Consider the following 21,709-nt stretch of genomic DNA (forward strand, 5'->3'; position numbering starts at 1 on the left):
GGCAGCGGGGGCGCGTGCCAGCAGCTGACTCCGCTTGAGTGACACGCGAGCGCTGACTCCAAACCACTCCCACAGATACACCGGAAAGATATGTGTATGAGACAGGGCTCCAAGCCGAACACCGAACGTACTGGCCAGCTATGCACAGATAAAACTGAACCCACTAACTGGGAATAAACGCTCGTGTTAGTTTGTATGACACGGAAGAATTGATAGATAAAATACAGCAGACACTGACAGTGGAGCAGCAGAATTAAAAGTTGAATATGAGGCACATTAAACCTGTGTTTGCATGTGTTTTCATATATATGCAAACACAAGTTTAATGTGTAATTTCTACCATGGTAAGCACCTTTGCGCTTCCTCGAAGTCCAACAGGTCCCTTATTCTTCTTCAAACTGCTTATGTGAGTGGTTGTGTGCATGCCGGCTTTATAAACACATGGATCATATTATCAGCGTGAAAATTAGATCAGCATGCAGGTCTGGAGTAGCAGCCTGATTTTTGCAGCTCCCTCAAACGTCCCCCTTAAAACATATGAAATAGTCAATGCTTTGCCTTTCAGCGCTTTTCCTCTATTGTCATGTTTTAGGACGTTTAACCCGATTCAAGGACGCACGTGAGTGACTTTATTCTTTGTAACCCTTTTTGCAGTAGCTGCGGCTAATGTCCCTGCGCCGCTGCTATTACAGTCCTGCTGCTTGGTTTCCTCAGTCTAAATACAAACCTGTAGAAAAAAAATGACATGAAAAAAAAACAGTCACATACGTGCTCTAAGCGTCTGTTTGTCTCTTTGGTGTTTTTCCCGTGAGAAAACAGTCAGAAGACAAGCATGTTACTGACTCGTCACATTCCCCCGGACAGCCAGAGCAATCTGACGCATTTCGAGAAATGCTGTAACAAACTCCTCTACCCCCCCCTCACACACACACATTCCATAATGCCTCCCTGTGAAACTGATAAATAAAAATGCCTTTTTCCTTGGATTTCTGACATTAAATTAAATAAAAAAAAAATACAGTAAAGAATACCCCTCCTTTGTAATATGAATATTTTGGAATACAAGGCTGTGAAAAAAATTATTTGGACAATTCTAAACCACAAATTTAGAATAATCTTATATATACAATAGGTTCATATCATTTCCATGCGCCACTGTCTAGATGCAGTGTTTACGGTTATTTCTATGTTGGGATTCCCAGGGTAATGTTGGGATCTTTAATGATTTAGGTAACCATGGTAATGTATTTGCGGATTTATATATGTATGATGTTTCCTTATAAGCCTTTACAAATATTTCTCTCACATATTATGTTTGCACTCGTATTTGAATTGATTTGTGAACAACTGTGTGAATAAACGCTCTCAGAAAGGGCTTATACAAAGTATTACAATATAATTATCGTTGTTAATGAATCAGTAAACAAGTGCTTATCCTTAAAATGCATCTCTCCTTAGGTTTGAAATAGGGGTAGACACTGCCTACACAGGGACTCTCGAGTTTAATCCTGTCACCACCACAGAGGACTCTTTCTGATGTGCTGTTTGACCTCAGATGCTCCTGCACCATGTGAAGTATTTACAGAGCAGCAGAACCTCTGACCTTCTCCCCTGCAGTCACCTGGCTCTTCTCAAGCAGACTGACAGGAGGAACGCCACGTCTGTCTACACTTTTCTTCCTCACTGAGCCAAACACACAATTGCTCTATCTCCCATTACAACCTTTGTGGCCTTTACTTCCTTTCTCTCAGTCTTTTTTGGTTTGTTTTTGTTATTAAGAAATCCTAATTTACGTACGAGCTAGCTGAGCGTGGCAGCTTGACAGTAGCTGTTGAATAAAAGGAAGGAACACTGAGCCCACGCCAATGAAACGCCACTTCATGCTTCCCTACAAAGGAAGACAGTGAGACAGTGAAAGTGAGGAATATGTTTTTTGGGCTGAGCATTTACTTCGCTGTAGACTGTAATGATTTGTTTTCTTATACTGTTTATATGTTGAGCAGAATTGTCACCACTACAACCGATCAAAAATAAATAAACACAATTTCTACAAACACAATTTTCTTCTTTCTCGAGTCATTCAATGCAGTGTAAATGTTTAATTACCAGCCAGTAACCTGAGGTACTCTGAAATTTTTTAAATGTTTCATAATTGTCTTGGTTTACACCTATCACCTGGTGCCCGATCCAATTAATTTTGCAGTGTCTTAATGCCAGTAGCTACTGTGGATGTATACACAGAAATGCATAGTCTTGCACAGGATTATCCATTTCTGGATAGTCATGTCCAAGACTGCATGACTATAGATTTCATATCCCAAAGACATCATGGAGGAAATCAGTATTTGACATTTTGTGGCCTGATTTCTTTCACTGCTAATGATGCTGAGAGCTTAATGGTACATGTCAGAGTAAAAATTAAATTTCAGCTATTAGCTTTAAGGACTTGTAAATGTCTAGCAATTTTCTGGCCTTGGTGATCATTTGACCATACATTTGTTAAGGGGTTTACTCTGTACACTTGAAACATTTCATATACCTCACATCAGTGGCCAAATTAGAATAACCAGTTAACCTAACATGTCTTTTAACTCTGGGAGAAAGCTGGAGTACCTGATGTAACCCCACACACCTACAGCGAGAACATGCAAACCTCATAAGGAAGGGCTTCTGTGTGGCCAATCAGACCAGCCCAACCAGCTTTGTAGTTACTATTTCAAAGTAGGAATGTACATGCAAATAGATATTTTTTTCTTCCACTTCACAGTAGTTCTGTTTTGCTGGTGGTTGTAGCTCAGGAGTTACAGCAAGTTTTTTAGTGATCAGATGGATGGTGGTTTTATCTGTGACTGCTCCAGTCTGCATCCCAAACTATCCGTGGGCAAGATACTGAACCCCACGCTGCTCTCCGAAGTGTTCATTCGAGTTAGAGAGAATTTAGACATAGAAAAAAAGGTGCATTGGTGAATGAAGCATGTTGTATAAAGTGCTGTGGGTGCTCAAGAATCGTAGAAAAGGACCTATTTGGTGATAAAATTAACAAAGGTATCAGTTTTTGTTATCTTAGGCCTATAATTGCCACAAAACATGACATTGTAATAATGAAAATGAAGAGCTAAAGTATTTATAGTTAAACAGGCTGCTTTGCCTTCATCATAAGGTTCAAAGACCTTTTGTGGCTCCGTAGAGATTCGATTAAAAATCGAACCGCCCAGTTAGTTGCTTTTAATTTGATTATACGCTGCTATTGCATAACACTTCCAATGGTAAAACAGATGGTAATTATTGCAAATAGTCAGTGTGCTTTCTCTTTATAGTGCAGCATTTTACACAGCAAGCATGTGCATCTCCTTTTCAGACACAAAAACCTCTTCTGGAGGGAGATGTCGAAACAAAGGAATGCTGTATCATTCCAGGTGAATGAAAAAGCCCTCAGTCTCTGACCCGTGACCCCCCTTCATTCAAACACTCCACTCTCTTATCTCTTTTTCTTATCAGCTGCACTGCCAGAGCTCATGCAGCTGTGTAAGAATGCGTGTGTATATTTCTTCTACACACGCGTAGATTTATTTGACCAGTGAGGGCAAGCAGGCTCCGGGGTCGGGGTCATTCGGTCCGCTTGTGTGTGTGCATTATGAGGTCTGATGTCTGCAGAGCACCAGAGTGTATACACTGAGTAAAGCTCTGTTTACTCTCTTTCATAGATCCTCCATTAGAGCTCACTCTGATCATCCACCAAGTGCTTCATCATGAGGGCAGACTGGCTAAAAAGTGCGTTATTTAGACAGGATGCGGTCTTACTTAAACAGCTTGTTCTCAAATATTTTGTGTTCATTCATCCAAAGAATATTACAGTTTTATGACTGCACATACTTTGAATGACGGGTTGCAGTCGGAAGCAGATAAATGTTACGTTTCGAATATGCCCCACCTTAAACAAAACAGCAAATCATTTATGTAAAAAACCCCAAATCACATGCAAAGTCTCTCTCTGGAAAAGCCTTGTTGATTAAAGAGAAAATTCACCTCCAAATCATTGTTGTTGTTGTTTTGGGTTTTTTTTTTTTTTTTTTACATTACTTTGGTGTGAGTCACTCTGTTTTGGAGAAATCAGCTACAGACGCATTGACCCCTCTCTTGAATATAAAAGAACTAAATGGCACTTTTTTTATGGAGATCAAAACTGTAAAAACTATACCAGCTGTGTTTATCGATCTGCAGAACAAAGCATACATCCACCTGTTACAAAAAGTAGGCGACAGCTCGGCAGGACATAAGCATTAATGGTGTCCCACACTCAGCTGAGATGTAATATCAGCTAGCTGGACTCTCCTTTTTCGGTGGACATGGACAGTAGAAAGAAAATAATTCCTACAAAAATCATTCTATGTTACGGGATTTTTTTAATCACCTAGGTCATTGGTGTGGACACAACAATCTGCCCAGCACACTAAAATGTGCCATTTAGCTCCATTAATTTAGCTCAATTATATCAAAGACAGACATTTCTACAGCCTGCTTTTTCAAAACGGGGCAACTCACATCAAAACAACACTCTGGATGGATAAAACGCACTCCAGGGTGGAGGTGGAAAATGGGTAAATCTGATTTTGGTTGTACTGTTCCTTTAAGTTTTTGAGTTTAAAGGAGAGAGGGAAGAGGGGGTGTAGATAGAAGCTAGTGGCTAAGTGGATGTGATTCTTTTTTTCTCTGCCCAAACAAAGCACTGTGTGGTGTGGGTGGCAGAGGCAAGGGGCTTTCACCTCAAACCTGACTCATTCCTGCTATTTATCCAACACTAAATCCAATCCTACCTACTAATGTGGTGCAGTGATTATGTGTCACTTTGTGCATATGATAACAAAGGTAGCGAAAATAAAACTTTGGTAGGGATGACGACCGTTTTTTTAACCATCGCTGCCCTTTAAACTGTTGTGGCCAAACTTACAGTAATGCAAACCACGACGCCAAACCAGCAAACACTGGGGGATATTTTGTGTGGATAGGTCTGTTTACCTTTGGGCAGAAAAACTCCCCACTCTGTGAGGTAACATAAATGTTTTTTTTATGTGTTTACGTATCAAAATTGTGCCCTCTTAAAGAGGTTATTGTTCTTTAGATTTCATAAGAGACCCAGGGAAAGAGAAACAAATGTGAGTTGAATCTGTGTTTGCACATTCTTTACAGATGTGTGCGTGCATCTGATTTTACACAGTTGCATCAGGGAACAATTGTTAAGAAATGTGGTCATAAAACATCCCATCCTTTATAAATTGTACTTTCTGTCATGACTGCACTTCCCTTTAACTTCAGTTACAAGTTCAAGAATACAGGTTGGCAATTATCGAACTGGCTTCACACAGACTTAGAAAACACAGTGACATTTTATTCCTTCAGTAACGAACACTGGCAATGTCCTCTTGCATGATATACAACAGTCATCTGTAAAGTACAAGGGTTTCAGATCTTCACACTTGTTTCTATCATTTCATATCTTCCCTTGTGCTGCCTCTTTCAGCTGTGGTTCAGTTCATCATTACTTTTTGCTTTTAAAAGTGTCAGTTTAACATTTTGGGAAATACACACGCTTTTTAATTTTAAAAAATAATAAACATGTCAGCAGCAGTGTTGGTCAAGTTACTTGAAAAAAGTAATCAGTAACTAATTACTGATTACTTCCCCAAAAAAGTAATCCCATTACTTTACTGATTACTTATTTTCAAAAGTAATTAATTACTTAGTTACTTAGTTACTTTTTAAAAACACGATTTACAACCTGAATAGGTGATAAAGCGATAGATCTTTCAGCCCAATTCTACTTTTTCTACATAATCCATCATACAAAATGTAATCAAATGGAAAAGTCTCTTTTTAAAACTTGTTTTATCAGTTTTAATCTTTTAACTTTATGCATCAAGCAAAAATTAATTATATGCAACATTCTCTGACTGGAAGAAATTTGTTTAATATTTAAACCTATTTTCTGCACATTCCAGCACATAAAATAATTTTTTTTGTGTGTTTACACTCAGTCTTTCAAATAGATGCAAGTAAAACACAACAGAAAATAAATAAAGTCCTTTGGTCTAGCAGTCCTTTTGCTCTATTTTCACCTGTAAAGCAGGAGCAGGGTAGGCGGAGGTTTACCCTGGTGCAGGTGTGCCGCAGCGGTCAGTGGAAGAATCCGCGCACTCGGTGATTGCTTGGAAGTTTAGGGGTTTTTTTCGCTGTAAAAAGAAGTTTTCTTCCCACGCACAACGGACGTTAATGTTTTTGTCACTTTTTATGGAATCAAACTCAAAGTAAGGTCAGTACTTCCACGCTTTAAACGCCGCATGCTCATCTCTCTCCCGCACTCGATATATTATCCATTGTTGATCTGCACACAGCTGTTGTCACAAACGTCGCACTCGCTTACGTCACTGTCATGAGACATTCTCGCAAAAAAATCACGGTTTTAGTAACGCAGTAACGCAGCGTTCCTACAGGAAAGTAACGGTAATCTAATTACCGTTTTTGCAATAGTAATCCCTTACTTTACTCGTTACTTGAAAAAAGTAATCGGATTACAGTAACGCGTTACAAGTAACGCGTTACTGCCCATCTCTGGTCAGCAGTCAGTCAGCTTAGCTTAGTGTATTATCACAGCTAAACCTGTTGCATACGTATTTCAGGGAGTTCCTTTCTCAAGGCGCAAAATATAGGGAGGAGAATATTTAAATCAAGCATCCAAACTATTTTAGTAATGTTTACGACATGTCAGTAACTGATAATTGCGCAGGTCTTATTTTTTGCGCTTGATATTGAAATGAACTTAGTGCTCCAGTGTTTAGAAAACAGTGTCTTTTTTGTAAATCACCAATAAAATAACCACACCTTGGCCTGTTTAGTAAATCTGTCCCCAAAAACCACAAACAGTATAAACATTGCTACCGTGGTGTCCCCCGTCAGTTTCTGAAGGCCTCACATTTCCGTCGTTGTTGGAAATGGTTTAAATTGCACTGTGAAAGGCGGGTCTTACTGTGAAATCATAAGCTCATTGGCTAATGACTGTCTGACAACTTGTTAATCAATGAGCATAGAATGGGATTCATACAACAGATAACCCTCTATTCTGAAAAACACTATTACCAAGATTTACAAAACACATAAAATTTTATTTCAATATGATCGAAAACAAGTGGCTGAGCCAATAAAGTCAGCAGGAAAGTGTTAACCCTAACCCTAACGGTCAAGCCTTTTTCTCCAACTGTTTTTGCAACCACAGCTATCACCATCCTGTGGTCTTAGAGAGAAAGCATCTTTTTTTAACTCTGCAATATAACAGAACTGATTTTTTTCAAGCAGAGTTGTCACACTTTGCTGACTATTAGAAAAAATGCAGGTTAAAGGAACTTAAGCTCTGACTTCACTTCCATGTTTTATATATAGTCTTTGAGGAAGAGCTGGTCTGACTCTGTCATGGGTTAGGGGTTAATTTAATCTGTACAAAAAGAGACATAATGTGCACCTTTGTAAGACACTAAACTGTTTTGTTTCCATTTGACCTGTTATGTACATTTTTGTATGTACTAAAGATGAGGAGACTCAAAGGTTTGGTTTTATATTTTCTTTTATGTAATATACGAGTCTGGTATCAACCTTTACTCATCACTCAGCAAGAAATGTGGAATTAGCCTTACAAACCTTTGTGCTATGCTTAAGGAGAGGGTCAGAAAAAGTCAGAGCTGGGATATCCTGTTGTGACTTTATTAGCCGATATATCAAAGTGAAACTACATTCCACTGCCTGTTAACCTGCAAGTCTCCTCCAGTCTTCCCCATCTCCCTGAACAGTCAGTTGAAGTGGTAATAATCTATTCCTTCCTTCAGCTGCAAAGAATTTAGATTTTCCTCCAGGTTGCCTCCAGTCATGTCCTACGAATGAAAAGATGCCACGAGAGAAAGAACATTAACAGAAAACATCATGGCAGGCCACAGTTTCTACAACACAACTTATGTAACAAACATCATCATTTTCTTTCAAGGCTGAAATCAGCCATCAGGGTTTGTGGACTTCAGAATTCTTTTGACTTGGTATTTCTTACTTAAAGCAGCAACAAGCAAGAAGGAAAAGGAAATAAATAGTGAGAAAACAACCTTTTCCTGCAGCTTTGTCTTTAAACTGGGGGTGGGGGGGTGGGGGGGGGGTGTCACTGTGTCATTGAGCTTTTTACATAGCTAGCTGTTACCTTTGATTGCATGTGAAAGTAAGGTTAGACTAACTATGCAAGAAAAGAATGACATGCTCGATGTGCATTTTGAAGCTGATACAGTAGAAATGTTTCTGAAATGCTGATATTAGCACATTTATTGCACTTATCAGACCATCTTTGACACTCTGGTTTTGATAGATTTGCCCCTTTTTTTTCTCTTTTGTTTTCCAGTGCAGGCAGCTGTTGCTAATGTTGGAATATCAAATTTTCCTGCAGGATTTTCTGCCACTCAATCAGGCATTCCTTTATATGAAGGAATGCCTGATTTGAACAACAGTTTTTTGGGACATCCCGTCTCTTGTGAATACCAAAATCTCCTATCAAGGGCCAAATTTTCAAAATCCTGAACAGATCCAAGAGGAGTTGCAGAAGTCTTGTTTTTGAAGCTACTTGAATTACAAAATGCTAAAAGGTCCTTATGGAATTTGACCAATGATAGAAAAACACGATAGACTCCCTCGGCTTTAAGCCAAAAGAAATACAACAATAAATGTTTGACTAAACTAAAGGAATTTAGGTTGAACCAGAGTCTTTGAGAAAAGTTGAAATCAATATATTTGCTGATAATAAATATTTGACACCTGGGTGTAAACCCAGTGTGATTGAGTCCAGGTGTTTGTTTATGTGGATGTCATAGAGAACAAGAGAGAGAATGATTGGGTCCAGGTCTCCATCTCCTCCGACTCTGATTACTTCTCCCAATTCCCATAATTGAGCAATTAGTAGACCCCTGAGGTGGGGTGGGGTGGGGGTCACCATAGATTTGAATCTGAATTTGGCTGTGTGATAAATAGATATAACGTGATTTAACTGCTACAATGGATGTGTGTGTCATTACATACTGAAAACCAATGAATAAAAAAAACTGCCATTGTTCTAGGTACAGCCTATGTATACTGCCACGATCTGGAGCATAAAATGCAAACCATGATATGTGTTATATGCAAACACAATAGTGGCAAAAACATGTAATGTTTGTACAAGCATCATGTGATCAAAGATCAGGCTGCTGTCTCTACCCATTTCCTGACAGCCTCTCCTGTGTTTGTGTGTGTTATGTCGTGCAGTGGGCACACGCCCTTCATCATTATGTTGTTAACATAGATTACAGACCTGAGGAACAGATGGTCAGAAACAGCAAACATACAACACACAAACATGCTTTTTGCTCACCAGTTTGACACAGATGATGAAAGGAGCGGAGGCGTTTTTGTAATGCAGAACTTGAATCTTTGGCTTAGGCCTTTCCTAGAAAGATACGGGAACACGAGAGAGGTTTATAAAAAATAAATAAATCACTGGAATAAAGCCATCTTGGAGACCTGTTTAATGTAACAAATATGATCTCACCTCGGACTCCTCGTATGTATAGAAGCCTTTCTGGATCTTGTTCTCATCCACATCACAGAAAGCCTTGACCTAAAATAACAGAATGACACTAATTTCAAACACGCATTTCACAACTTTTTTCATTATCTGTATCTACTGAGACACAGGAAGCAGGTTGATTGGGCTGGTTATTTCCATCTGAAGGCAACATACTTTCTTCTGATTGGCTGGGCTAAGCGATCGGTACAGCTTTCGGCCTTGTTTACCAGCGTTCCATATGGTGAAGCTCTCCCATTGGCTGAGAACTCTCTCCTGCAGGAAGTCTACTCGCAGCTTCCAAATAGTCTCTCTGTGAACAGAGTGGCCAGAGAAGTCTAAATTAATCAGACTGTTACTGGTACAACTCCGAGATTCTTTTTATTTAGTGTGGGGAAAGAAGCACTTGAATCTAAGCAGCAGGTTGAACACTTTCAAGGAAGCTGAAGGTCTTGGGAGAAGCTCCCCTCTGAACCCGTTTAACAGTTGCTGGGTGTATTTTGTTTGTTTTTTAGAGATTTCTCTCTGGAAGTCCCACTCTGACCACTTGTACTTGCGATTTCACACTGGGGCTCAAAGAGCAAGTATCACCTACTGAGTCAAAATGAGCAAACTTTCACGTTATGAGTCACTACTAGTGACATGAGCTGGCTCTTAGGCTATGAGCTAAGGACTAAACAACAGCTTTCAGTAAAAGATTCTACGAGTATGTTTGTTGTGTATTTGAATTTCCTAGATTCAATTAATCTCCCACAAAAAAAAACAAAGACTTCTACTATAACTCCTTAAAGTGGCTGAGGAAGAATATTTACCATTGGTGAACTGTAACATGTGCTGTAGTCAAAATACACCAAAACCACTTTTTTCCCTCTTCTCTTATCACCTACCCTTCTCGCCAGATCTGAATCCCTTCATCCACTTCCCCAAAAATTAGATTTAAGTTGAGCAGTCGTCATTTACACTGACTGCAAAAGCTCTGGGATTAGAGGAGGAGCAAGTGTAAGGGTACAAAACAGAGCTTCCAATGACTGATTGAAAAAAAGCAGCTGATGAAATGTTGGTCAGTTTGTTTACAACCGGTCTGATTGAGACAGCCTAACTTAGTTGTGCTCTATTGTAAATTATCAGTGAATACAAATGAAAGCTAAAACTACAAATTTAAACCATCCTTTCGGTGTCATACCTCTACAAAGCGGCAAGTACTACATTTATTAAGTTGTGATCTGTTGCTTTAAGTAGATGGAAACTTTTATGTATGTAAATTAGTTTGACTTCCTGTAACCTCTGCACAACTGTGTACAGGGTTCTCTCTCTCTCACACACACACACACACACACACACACACACACACACACACACACACACACACAACCTCAAGATTAAATCTGTCTATGTTTACAAGCTTAACCCCCTTCTACTCACATTTTAAAACAAAGGCACTAATAATGAGAAATCAAGTAGACAGTCTCAGAAAGTACTTCACTCTCATCTCTTGATGTGAACTTCTTACTTTTTTAAGCACTGGGCCTCATATGGCAAGCAAACCCGATTCCACCATCATCGTGGAGCTCGGGTGGTCTCCAGATTCCTTGGTTATTATGCCTTCTCTATACAGGCTTTGATTCTAAGGCAGGGCAGCAATATGGTAGAGATTAACTACACACAAACCTTTTCATCTCATTTACAAACACTGCATTTCTGTGTAAGTAAGCCTCCCAACTCAGTTACTGTTTGGCAGTATCTTTTAAAAGACTTCACACCTCACATTTAGCACATCTACAATTACATGCATGAGCAAGATCGACGTAAATAGACAAAAATAAGATAATGGTTTCATTTCACTAAAGAGAGGAAGTAAGTAGGCAGTACATGGGAAGGGGTTATAAGAAGTAGGGGAGAGTGGAAGGCAGTCTAGCTTGAAATAGATCTCCAAAAATAGATGATAGATGAAGACAGAGGAGGATGATTGGTGAAGGAGTGCGTCAACACGGGCAGATATACGAGCACTGGTTAGACGCAAGGGAGAAAGGAAGGAAAGAGGGAAGGAAGGTGGGATAACAGGAAAGAAGGGATGAAAGGTTAGGCAGTGTGAGTAGAGAAGAAGGCAGGAAAGACCTTTTTCTTTGGTGTGTTTTAGATTTAGAGACAGACCCACACACCTGCAGAGACTGCATGCTGATGCACAGGCAACAGCAGGAATGCACACGTGCTCACACACACGCGTGCACGCGCACACACACAACGCTACGCAATATGTCAAACATTTCTGTTCACAACGCAATCCGATTCCCTCCCAGCACCACTGGACAGATACTGAGCATTCCACAGAGAGAAGAAAACGCATAGAAATTCCTGATTCATACGCTGGGAAAGTGACTGAAATTCCACAAACTCAAGCTTACTAAAACATGTGTCTGTGTATGTGTGTGAGTATATCTGTGTGTGAGCTCTGAGAAAATCTGGGATGCCAGTGGGCAGCTGTGAGTAGGTGGAGGATCAACACCATGTCCAAGTATGTGTGTGTGAATGCAGCTGAAGAGGAATGATGGTTGGACTGACTCAGTTATGGAGTGAGTGGCTGCTTTCTCATGATAACGATATATCAGCAGGCACTGGTCAACCCGGAACAGACCCCCACCATGACGAAGACTCTGGTAAAAAAAGAGAAGATCCTCTGGGACTCCCTGGAGACAGAGAAGAAGAATTACGGTATGATATGACATATGCCCAAACACACGGAGCTGCAGCTAGGCCTTACCTCCACTAATCCGAGTCACTGAACTGAACCTCCTGAATATTTGGTGCTTTTTAAACTGAATTGTCTGACAAATAAGATGACTTGGTATGCGGCTAAATAAAGACCATCTGAGAACTCTGTGCTTGCGCTTTGGGGAGTGAAATTGTTGCATTAGTCTGTTCATCTATGTCTGTGCATCCCAACCATACAGCGTATGGATGCAGTTTGCTAGTCCATGTTGGAAGTGCTAGCTGATAACTTGCCACACTACCTTCTAGTCTAAATCTTGTAAATTCTGATTCCAAAAATCCAATATAGCAACATTTAAATGCTAACATTAAGGGTTCCTTTCTTCTTTTAACAACAGTCCACAAATAAGGAGTAGACCAGTTGCTGGATGTTTGGGAGATTAACGTGTTGCACTCTTATCTGATATAAGACTCCAGCTGGTTAACAGTCCTGGGTGTTGTCTGTCCTGTTTGTAGTTTCATGATTTTTTAGCAACACTTACTTTTCAAGCCTTTCGTAAACCCTGTCCTAACCTTTTGTGTTGTTATGCTCACTTTTTCATGGAACAGTAAAATGACATGATATATTTTCAATGTTTTATAATGAATAAAATATGGATTTACGGGATTTGCAAATCATTCCCTTCTGTTTTTATTAGCATTTTCCACAGCGTCCCAGCTTTCTTGGATTTGGGCTTATATATCAGATATCAAATGTATTTTTGATAGTGAGAACATTTAACAATTTTTTTTTAGCAGTGTGCTAGATGTGAGAAAGGAAAACGTCAGGCAAGGTTTCAGTTGGATTTTCACAGAATTTCCTAGTTTTCATGTGTGAAAACAGCTGATATGAGTAGGGGTGAGAAGTCGAATGCTTTAAAGGATGTTCTTATCAGCTGCTCGAACAGTGTCTGAAAACTCCTCCGTTTCCACACCTTTCCATCTGGGTAATTCGTTCTGACATTCACAACCAATTCATACATTCAAGAAGTGACTGGTCAGGTGTATAGAGGTGACCGATCACTATTATTTCTGACATTTGGTGAGTCGACAAGAGCAACAAAGTGGGTTTGTGAACACCTCAGAGAGTCAGTTTGAGGAATAGGAATGCTTACCTTGCCTCCCTCATCAAACGGCCCAACTTTCTGATACCATTCCCGTGAGCAGAACCATGTTGGCATGACAACACTGGGCCCATGGGAGGTGTACACCTGAAACCGACAAACTGTTCAAATTTCATAAATTTTCAGTTTGTGGCAGATCTGTAGGAGTATATTCTGGTCAATAACCTAATAAAGAGATAATATACAGTGTCATATTAGCTACACAATGTCCAACTTAAATTAATTGTTTGTGTTGCTGTGCTTGAGATTCATTTGAAAAAGGTTTCATGCACATTTTTATTCAAGAATTAATGTATCTAATGCATCTGTTTTTACACGTTTTTACCTTTAGCTCACAGGGTGCCAGGAGGAGCACAGGCAACGTCAACACATTTAAAAAAAAGTTTTTTCTTGTGCCACTTTCAGTAAATAAAGGTTATTAATTACTATGTTTTTATTTTCTTATACTATTTCTGTTATTTCCCATTGTGCGAACTTTACTGGATGGATTTTGAAGCTACTGGCTCTGAAAAATTTCGCAATAGTATTTAAGCAACAAGCTGCACTCAGGAGAAGTTTAGTTCTATTCCTGAAAACAAAATAGGTTAGAGTGCAGCCACATGTGCTTTCTTAAAGCAGTGTGTGTGCTTCCTGAAGTGTGCAGGGGAAGGATACACATTTCCATCCTCTCACATATGATTCTTTGACTAATGAGTTTGTTTTGGCTTCTCCTCGTTTCTCTGACCGCAAAACTCTTTTAATACATCAGGATCGTATTATGTCCTCTATATTTCTTTCTCTTTTTACAGATGCAGGCCCCCAACTCATTTGTTACACCAGCACCCAGCCCCCTCTCAGTTCCCCACCCCTGCTTGTTCCTCATCTCTGTGTGTATTTTGTAACAGTAATATTTTTGCATATTGAATCTAAAGGTCATTTCAGGTGGTCCTACTTCCCTCTCCAACTACATCACTCTGTCTTACACACTGTGTGTATATGCATTTGTATTTGTGTGATTGTTCATGGTTGAAGTGGAAATACTACTGCGTAACAGAAATGCATCACAGATGAAAATAATTGTGCAAAACATCTGGATTCAGGCAGTTGAACAGCTGGACAGAATCTAGAGCGTATGAGTGTGTGTGCATGTGTGTGTGTCCGCCTACGTGCATCTCTTTGCCTTTCTGTAGTAATATTGCAACATTTTGCAGATGTAAGCTGTGGCCAAAAGCATGAATAAGAGACCAAGTTCTGGGAAAGACTGAGAGTATTAGGGTGAACGTGAGTAATCAGAGGGGTAGAGAACATTTTAGACAACCATATCTAATGCCCTACAGATGAATGTTAGAGTAAAAGAAGCAGTGCTCAATGTAAATTTTAAAGTTTAACTCGGTTAAGTCCAGTTTCTTTGTCAAGAAAGTAAAAGCAAAGGCAGATAGTCAAGAAAGAGAAGGGGAAGGAAAAGGAAAAGGAGCAGCTTTTAAGCCTGCAGAATCAATGTATGATCTCATTCTCATGCTCCATGAAACTTAATATCATATAAATATCCTGGAATGTCTGCTAAGGAGTTATGCAGACCTTGTGTGTGTGTGTGTGTGTGTGTGTGTGTGTGTGTGTGTTAGGGAGAGTGAGCCAGTCCAGGTTGTCTTGTATCCTTAGTGACAGCGTGTTTTGTTAAGTCAGAAACAGCAGACTTCCATCTTTTCAAAAACAGACATACTTCCAGGGGTTTTACTTTTATATCACTGTTTTTTTTATTACTTCGTGAATAATGTAACTTTTTAAAAACACACTGGGTAAAGTATTCAAATGCAAAGTTTTATGTAAATATTTTCACTTGATCACATCGTCAAAGAAATTCTAAAAAAATGTTCCAATACTTATAGTGTGAATAAGTATTGGAATTTGCCTATTTAGAGCGCTTGTATGGCAAACACAAGTGGACACAACTCTCAAATCTTGCCCACTATATTTGATTATGAGTACAAGCATAAAGTCATAAATTACAGCAAAAACGTAGCCAAGCTGGTCAAGTGACCAAATGCTTTCATGGCTTTGAGTGATTAGCAAGGTTCATGATTAGTTCATAGTTCCTCCTGCCAGGGCCAACAGCTTGTGCATCTGTTATGCATCTATCAGGGTGTATTCACTGGTTACCTTATGGCTTCCCATCTATGACAGAAATCATAATTCCATTAATGTAGTCAGCACTTAGGTCAAGAATGTTTAACACTATTACCTTTTATGTCTTTATGGAGCCCTTTACCAATGAATTTGCAACTTATATGTTACTGTCATCATAGGACAATTAGAAAAAGACTGAACAAACATGGCTTATTTGGCTTATATCCCTCTAAAAAGAGCACGGTAGAAGAGTCCACAATACTAATAGAATAATGGAGATTTTGTCCATAATGCACAGTGTCAGATTTGATGAAAACCTAATATAGTATATCTGCACAAACATCTCATACCTACTGACATGCACCCTGGTGGAGGGATGATGACCTGGGCTTGTTTTGCAACCACAGGGCGCGGGCACCTTGAGTAGACCATAAACTCTTTGTATACCAAAGTATTCTAGAGCTAAATGTAAGACTATCCATCCAGCAGCTAAAGCTTGGCCCAAACTGTGTCATGCAACAGGACAATGATCCCAAACACAGCAGCCAAGAAGAAGCAACGTGGTGCAATGGCGCAGTCAAAGTCCCAACCTCAGCTTGATTGAAATGCTGTGGCAAGACCTCAAGAGAGCCGTGCATAAGCAAATGCCCACAAACCTCAATGAACTGAAGCAACGCTGTAATGACAAGTGGACCAAAACTCCTCCACAATGATGTGAGAAAACGATGAAGTCATACAGAAACCAATTACTTCAAGATATTGCTTAAAAAGGTGGCTCTGCAAGCTACTGAATCACAGGGTTTATATATATAACGAGTCCTTTGGCATGACTGCAGATGCCGTCAATGTATGAAATATAACAAGGAGCATAGAAACAGTTTGAAGCTTGTAGGTTTATTGAGTAGTGAGCTACCTGTTTTCTTATTTTTTCTTATTTTTTTAAAAGGATGTACTCAATTTTTCAGACAGCTTTACAGTATAATAAAACTAAAGTGCTTGTGTATGATGATTTGGTAGCTGCACAAGGCTTTCTACACAAAGCTCAAAACTTTTACCAGCTTCCACTACAGGCTGCCCTCAGCAGACAGCTGGCACTGGGGTCTGTTTCCTCTGCTGGGATTGTGATAGACAGAGAGGTCAGGAGTGATGCAGCATCCTCTCTCCACTCCACAAACACATTTCCGTGGAAACTGCGTACAGCAGGTATGTATCCTGTTTCAAACTGACCTAGTAGCTGCCTGTCACGTGACCTCACGCATTCACATATGCATGCAAAAACACATTAGTCGGCAATCAAAACATGCTCCGCTAAGCTGCATTCATTTACCTGTGTGATGAGCTGGTCCTGACTGAGTGTGTTGATCCAGCGAGTGTAACGCTCTGTAGATCCTTCTGGTACCCGCTGGACTCTGCAGCCAATCAGCTATCATGGAAACACACATACACAACTTTGTGAGTAAAATAAAAAATTTGACTCCAAGAACCACCCAAAACATTTTCAGTCATTTTAGACAAAATTCTGTATCAAAGAGCTTCTGTGTTTGTTTGTTTTTTGTAAATCGAGCTGCACAAACTTCCAACGATTTGAGTAATTATCCTTCAGACTGAAGGCTGTGTTTGAAATATTAACTTGATTTTGAAGTTTAATAGAATTGTTTAACATATTTTTTTTATTTCAGATAATAAAAAAACTAAAATATTATTGGCAGAATAACTAATAATTCATCTAAAAGTTCTAATACATTTCACCCAAATAATGCAAACTACTGCTTCATATCGTGTTTCCTATGAGACATATTCAAGCAAAAAAGGAAAGAAAGAATTACATCAGAATCAGAGAAGGTCTTACATAAAGAGAGAGATTATAGAAAACTGAAAAACAAAATACGGGTCCCATTTTTTCACCTACAACTACAAAAAAATTACAGTTGGAACAGAACCAGGCAGGCTGTTTATGGAGGACAGCAAGCCTGCTGTCTCCATGCTGTCGCCCTTATTTTCCACACACACATGACCTATAACCCCTGACCTGCCAGGTCAAAGAAAGCATCAACACCGGATACTCACTCTGTTCTACATGCCAACTGTACAGCAGCACGCGCACGCATGCACATGCTCACTCTCACAAACAATATCTCTTTTGTTGTTGTTGTTTTCATTTTAACAGTGTGATAGTCAGAGGGAAAGGTAGAGAGGAGGAGGAAGAGAAGTGAGAAGAAAAGACAGGGAAGGAAGTGATTAAGCAAACGCTTAAGAGAGAACTTACAGAGTTTCTGTGCAAGACGGACGCGTCATACTGCAGACGAATTCTTTGGGGCAACATAATGTCATCCTAAAGTTAAGAAAATAATTATTTTAAATGTCTAAGCCAATAACACGTGACAACAAATGCACAATACACACAATTCTTTTTCATTTGCACTTAATGAACTATATTAGAGCTTGGTCAAAATGGTTTAGGTTGGCTTTTCTATTGTTAGTTTTGACAATTTTAGCATTTTAACATAAAAAACTATTTTTTAATAATCTTGGAGGGGACTGTCTAACTGCAATGATAGATAGAAAATAGGCAAAAAAAACTTGATGTGCACACAACAAGAGTTTATCTTCATAGCGTGTTTAAGATAAAGGCTGTATTTAAAGTTTAAGAGGGTAAAATATATCAGTATATCAGCATTACCAGAAAAAGAGTCACAAGAATAAATAGAACTAGTTGACTGCTTTCAGATAAACCAATCTTATAGGCACTGGGTGTTTTCTGTGAAAAGTTAGCAGAAAACAGCCAAGTTGATATGATGAGACTCCGAAGGATAAGAGCAAATATAGCCAGAGGCGATCAGAGGTTGGAAGGTTGTCAGATGTTTGGAGCTTTCATTTTTGGCTGTGTCAGATGAGTGTGTCAGATGAGTGTTTCAGATAAGCAGCTACAAAGCACTGTGTCAAAAACAGAGCTATTCTAATCCAACTTAAACTTCTCTTTCATGTTTGGAGCTCATTTAGCCCATCAGTCGGTAACTTGACTGCTGAGATCTGTGTTTGCATGTATTTTCTGGATAACTGAACACCCCGATATGATTTCATTATTTTGGACACACTATGGTATGTGTTATGAAAGATATGAAGCACACTCGGTCACACCCACCGCATCCTGAAAGCACAAGTATTGCCCACGACTCTGACATATGGCCTTATTCTTTGCATATCCCACTGAAAGACAAAAGAACATTTCATGCTTATTTGTTCTTACGGTTTTAAATATGTCTTTGTGAGACAGTTAAATGTGTGCTTGCTACATTTCTGCTAGCTTGAGGGCTTTCAAATGTACTGCAAATTGTAGCGCATTGAAATGTGTTGCACTACGTTACAATGCACATTCTACAAATAAGTAAGAGACATGAACTTAACACATCCATCTGAAATCAGTATAAATTGCTGCGGAGTACCAGTTCCTGTTTCAGTCACGGAAAAAATGTCTCTTAAAGGTTGCACTGTATTTCTGCACTTCTCCTTAATTAAGCATTCACAAGAGTAACTCCAACACTCATCACAGAGTGGAAGATTTTAAGGACCAGATCTTAAACAGCCCCTGATAAGCTGTTGCACCAATGGAAACTGACTTATTGTCTGAACTGCTTGTTTTAATACAGTGGGCTGTATACAGACCTCGCTACTAACTGTGTAACGCTTCTGACAGTCACCAAACAAAGTAAAAGTACTTGAAAGCCTGTTGGACACAATTTCAATGAAACATTTTGTTCAACCCAGTAACCCTCGTGAAATGCTGAATGTGCAGATTCAGTGCAGCTGATTCCACTACTGATCAGCTGGGCCCAGAGTATAAAGACTGTTAGAAATGGCTCATTTACTGCCAGTAGGCCAATTTGGCAGCATTCAAGCTGCCTTCTTGTTAATGAGCTCAGTAGCTTTCACTGTTCTTTGGAGATTGTGTTTGGTTGAACTTTTGCCTTTGTTTTTGGTTGTTTCAGCATAAGGGCGGCTGCATGGCTGGTCTTTATGTCAACCATGTTCATATAAACTGATTTTACATGTAAATAAATCCCCCTTCTTTCACATACTTTCCATTTCTCCCCAGAAACTTGTCAGTACTCACCCCAGAGACATAGTTTATTCTGGGGAATGTAGCAATGGCTTTCATTTGATATCATTAGCTGCTACAAATGGTGATAGGAACAACTGGGAAGATGTTACGGGAATTATGAGCATCCACTAGCATTAAGGCCTTCACATTCAACTACAAAATAAAGGTCACATAATTTGATTGGGAGCGTGGACTGACTGCTGATCATATCCCAAAAGTTACTGACCTCCTTTAGGTTGTTCAGAGTTGTGACCAGAGATCACCACTGAGATGCCCTTTGCCTCTAGCCTCTCCCTCCAACCTTCCACCACTTTTTTCGAGTCATCCTAAAAGACACGCACATGCATAAGAGTTAAGTGATGTCTCAAACTATGAGACAATGTATTCTTTCACTTGTGTAAATATGCCTACAAAACCTACGGTGCTTGCGTCATCAAACACCGACAGCTCCATGGATCCAGTGAAATCTTGGACCAATATGGCCTGCAGACATTCATCCAGCCAGCATGATGCATTATACACTGGCATGACAATACTCTGAGCAAAGAAGACACAAATAGAAAGTTTACACTCAGTTCAACTGCTGCTTTGGCAACCACAAAAGCAACAATCAAGCAGGATGGTATAAACTGGAAGTGCAGGAGGGAAGTGATCTTGAAAATGAGTAAAATTGCAACTGTAGCACTTCTTTAATCAAAAGGGCATGGAAATAACAAAGTCAAACTCCTATATAGTAAGTAAGTTGAAATTGCCAGTGTCTATATGTACAATGTTTCCAGTATATTCGGCACAACTTGGTTCAGACCAATCAAGCAGCTGTCTAATATTATACTGAACCTGTTACAGCTGCCAAAATAACTGACACAACTAAGGTATAGACTTGGGACATGTGGGGGTATCCAGTGGTACTTGGTGCTGATAATTTGGCAGTGGGTCCTGGATTTCTGGGGTGGGATCTCCATCAATCTGGCTTGTTTTACAGACTTCATGTCAATCCTTCATGGGGTAAGAAACTGGGCAAATAATTTAGGGACTTTTTCATTTTTAATGGAACAGTTTTGTTTTGCTTTTTCCATCTTGTCATTAGGTGCCCTGTGCTGAATTGGAGGCCGTTGATGTTGGGGAGTGCTTGGTTTGCAACAACATTTGTGTGGGTGTCAAAGTGAGAGTCACATAAATACCAGCACTCAATGTTTCCGAGTGCATTACACTGTAATATGTGGTTATTTTATTCATCTGTCCATCCACTGTTTAAATACTGTGGCTGACTGGTGTAGCCCAACAGATGCCACTTTCATTATTAGGATCTGTAATGGTTTCCCTAAAATAACTATAGCGAATATTTACGTTTCAAGCTCTGTATCTCTAGAAGTCAAGCCTGTTGCTCTATTAGTTTGCTCTTAACAAATTAAAACCGCAAGTAAATGCCACACCACCGAAATAGAGACGAGGATAAGCCTGTATGCTCAGTAAACAAACTATTTAGGGTGGTAATACTGGCCATATCACTTTTTATAACTTTTACTCTCCTTAATGTCAGTATCGACATTAAATTGAGTCATCATCACCCACCACATCCACAGTGCTCTTCTCCACCTCCCGCTCTTTGCCTCCTGTCAGTGTTTCCGTGGTGCGTAGCCGCTTCGGCGGGTTCATGTCGACCTCTGACTCCCTGACCTGCTGCTCCGTGTCCTCGCTACTTTTCATGGGGCCAATATAAAAAGTAGCCAAGCGACCGCTAACTCGAGGGTATCGAATATAAGCTATAAGAAATGGTTGCAAATGTGTGTACATGTACAGAAAGGCAGGCAGACACGCGAAATCCACGTGGATTAAAGCAAAGCCATTTTAGGACACTTCTCAACATGAAGTGGACCCATTTCTACTACAAACATCACCTAAAAGGTCTCCTGTGAATTTTAACAGCGGACATCGTGACAATTTATCCTAAAGATGTAGCTCAAACCCACAGTGTTGCTAGCAGTTTAATAACTTCCGCAAATAATGACTCCCGGACGC

At 39.6% G+C, this 21,709-nt stretch overlaps 1 protein-coding gene across 3 annotated transcripts; it reads right to left on the minus strand.

Annotated features, from left to right (window-relative positions):
• Positions 1-7,594: 7,594 nt before the first annotated feature.
• On the minus strand, positions 7,595-21,687 carry qtgal (queuosine-tRNA galactosyltransferase). Of its 3 annotated transcripts, XM_084930691.1 has the most exons (12): positions 21,263-21,687; positions 20,111-20,227; positions 19,917-20,016; positions 18,734-18,798; positions 17,858-17,923; positions 16,919-17,014; positions 13,480-13,575; positions 12,179-12,303; positions 9,797-9,932; positions 9,605-9,673; positions 9,428-9,502; positions 7,595-7,916 (listed from the first exon to the last, which is right to left on the minus strand). In XM_084930691.1, exons 1-12 carry the CDS (start codon positions 21,482-21,484, stop codon positions 7,836-7,838), a joined length of 1,248 nt encoding a protein of 415 aa, XP_084786817.1. In that variant the 5' UTR covers positions 21,485-21,687; the 3' UTR covers positions 7,595-7,835. The 3 variants fall into 3 exon arrangements, 2 of the variants coding, with proteins under 2 accessions (XP_084786817.1, XP_084786818.1); XM_084930692.1 differs by lacking the exon at positions 17,858-17,923; XR_014800449.1 differs by lacking the exons at positions 7,595-7,916; positions 9,428-9,502; positions 9,605-9,673 and having other exon boundaries at positions 9,849-9,932; positions 11,130-12,303.
• Positions 21,688-21,709: the final 22 nt, after the last annotated feature.

Source organism: Perissodus microlepis, chromosome 6 (assembly GCF_051167445.1).
Source record: "Perissodus microlepis isolate ML-2025 ecotype Zambia chromosome 6, ASM5116744v1, whole genome shotgun sequence".
NCBI classification, from domain to species: Eukaryota; Metazoa; Chordata; class Actinopteri; order Cichliformes; family Cichlidae; genus Perissodus; species Perissodus microlepis.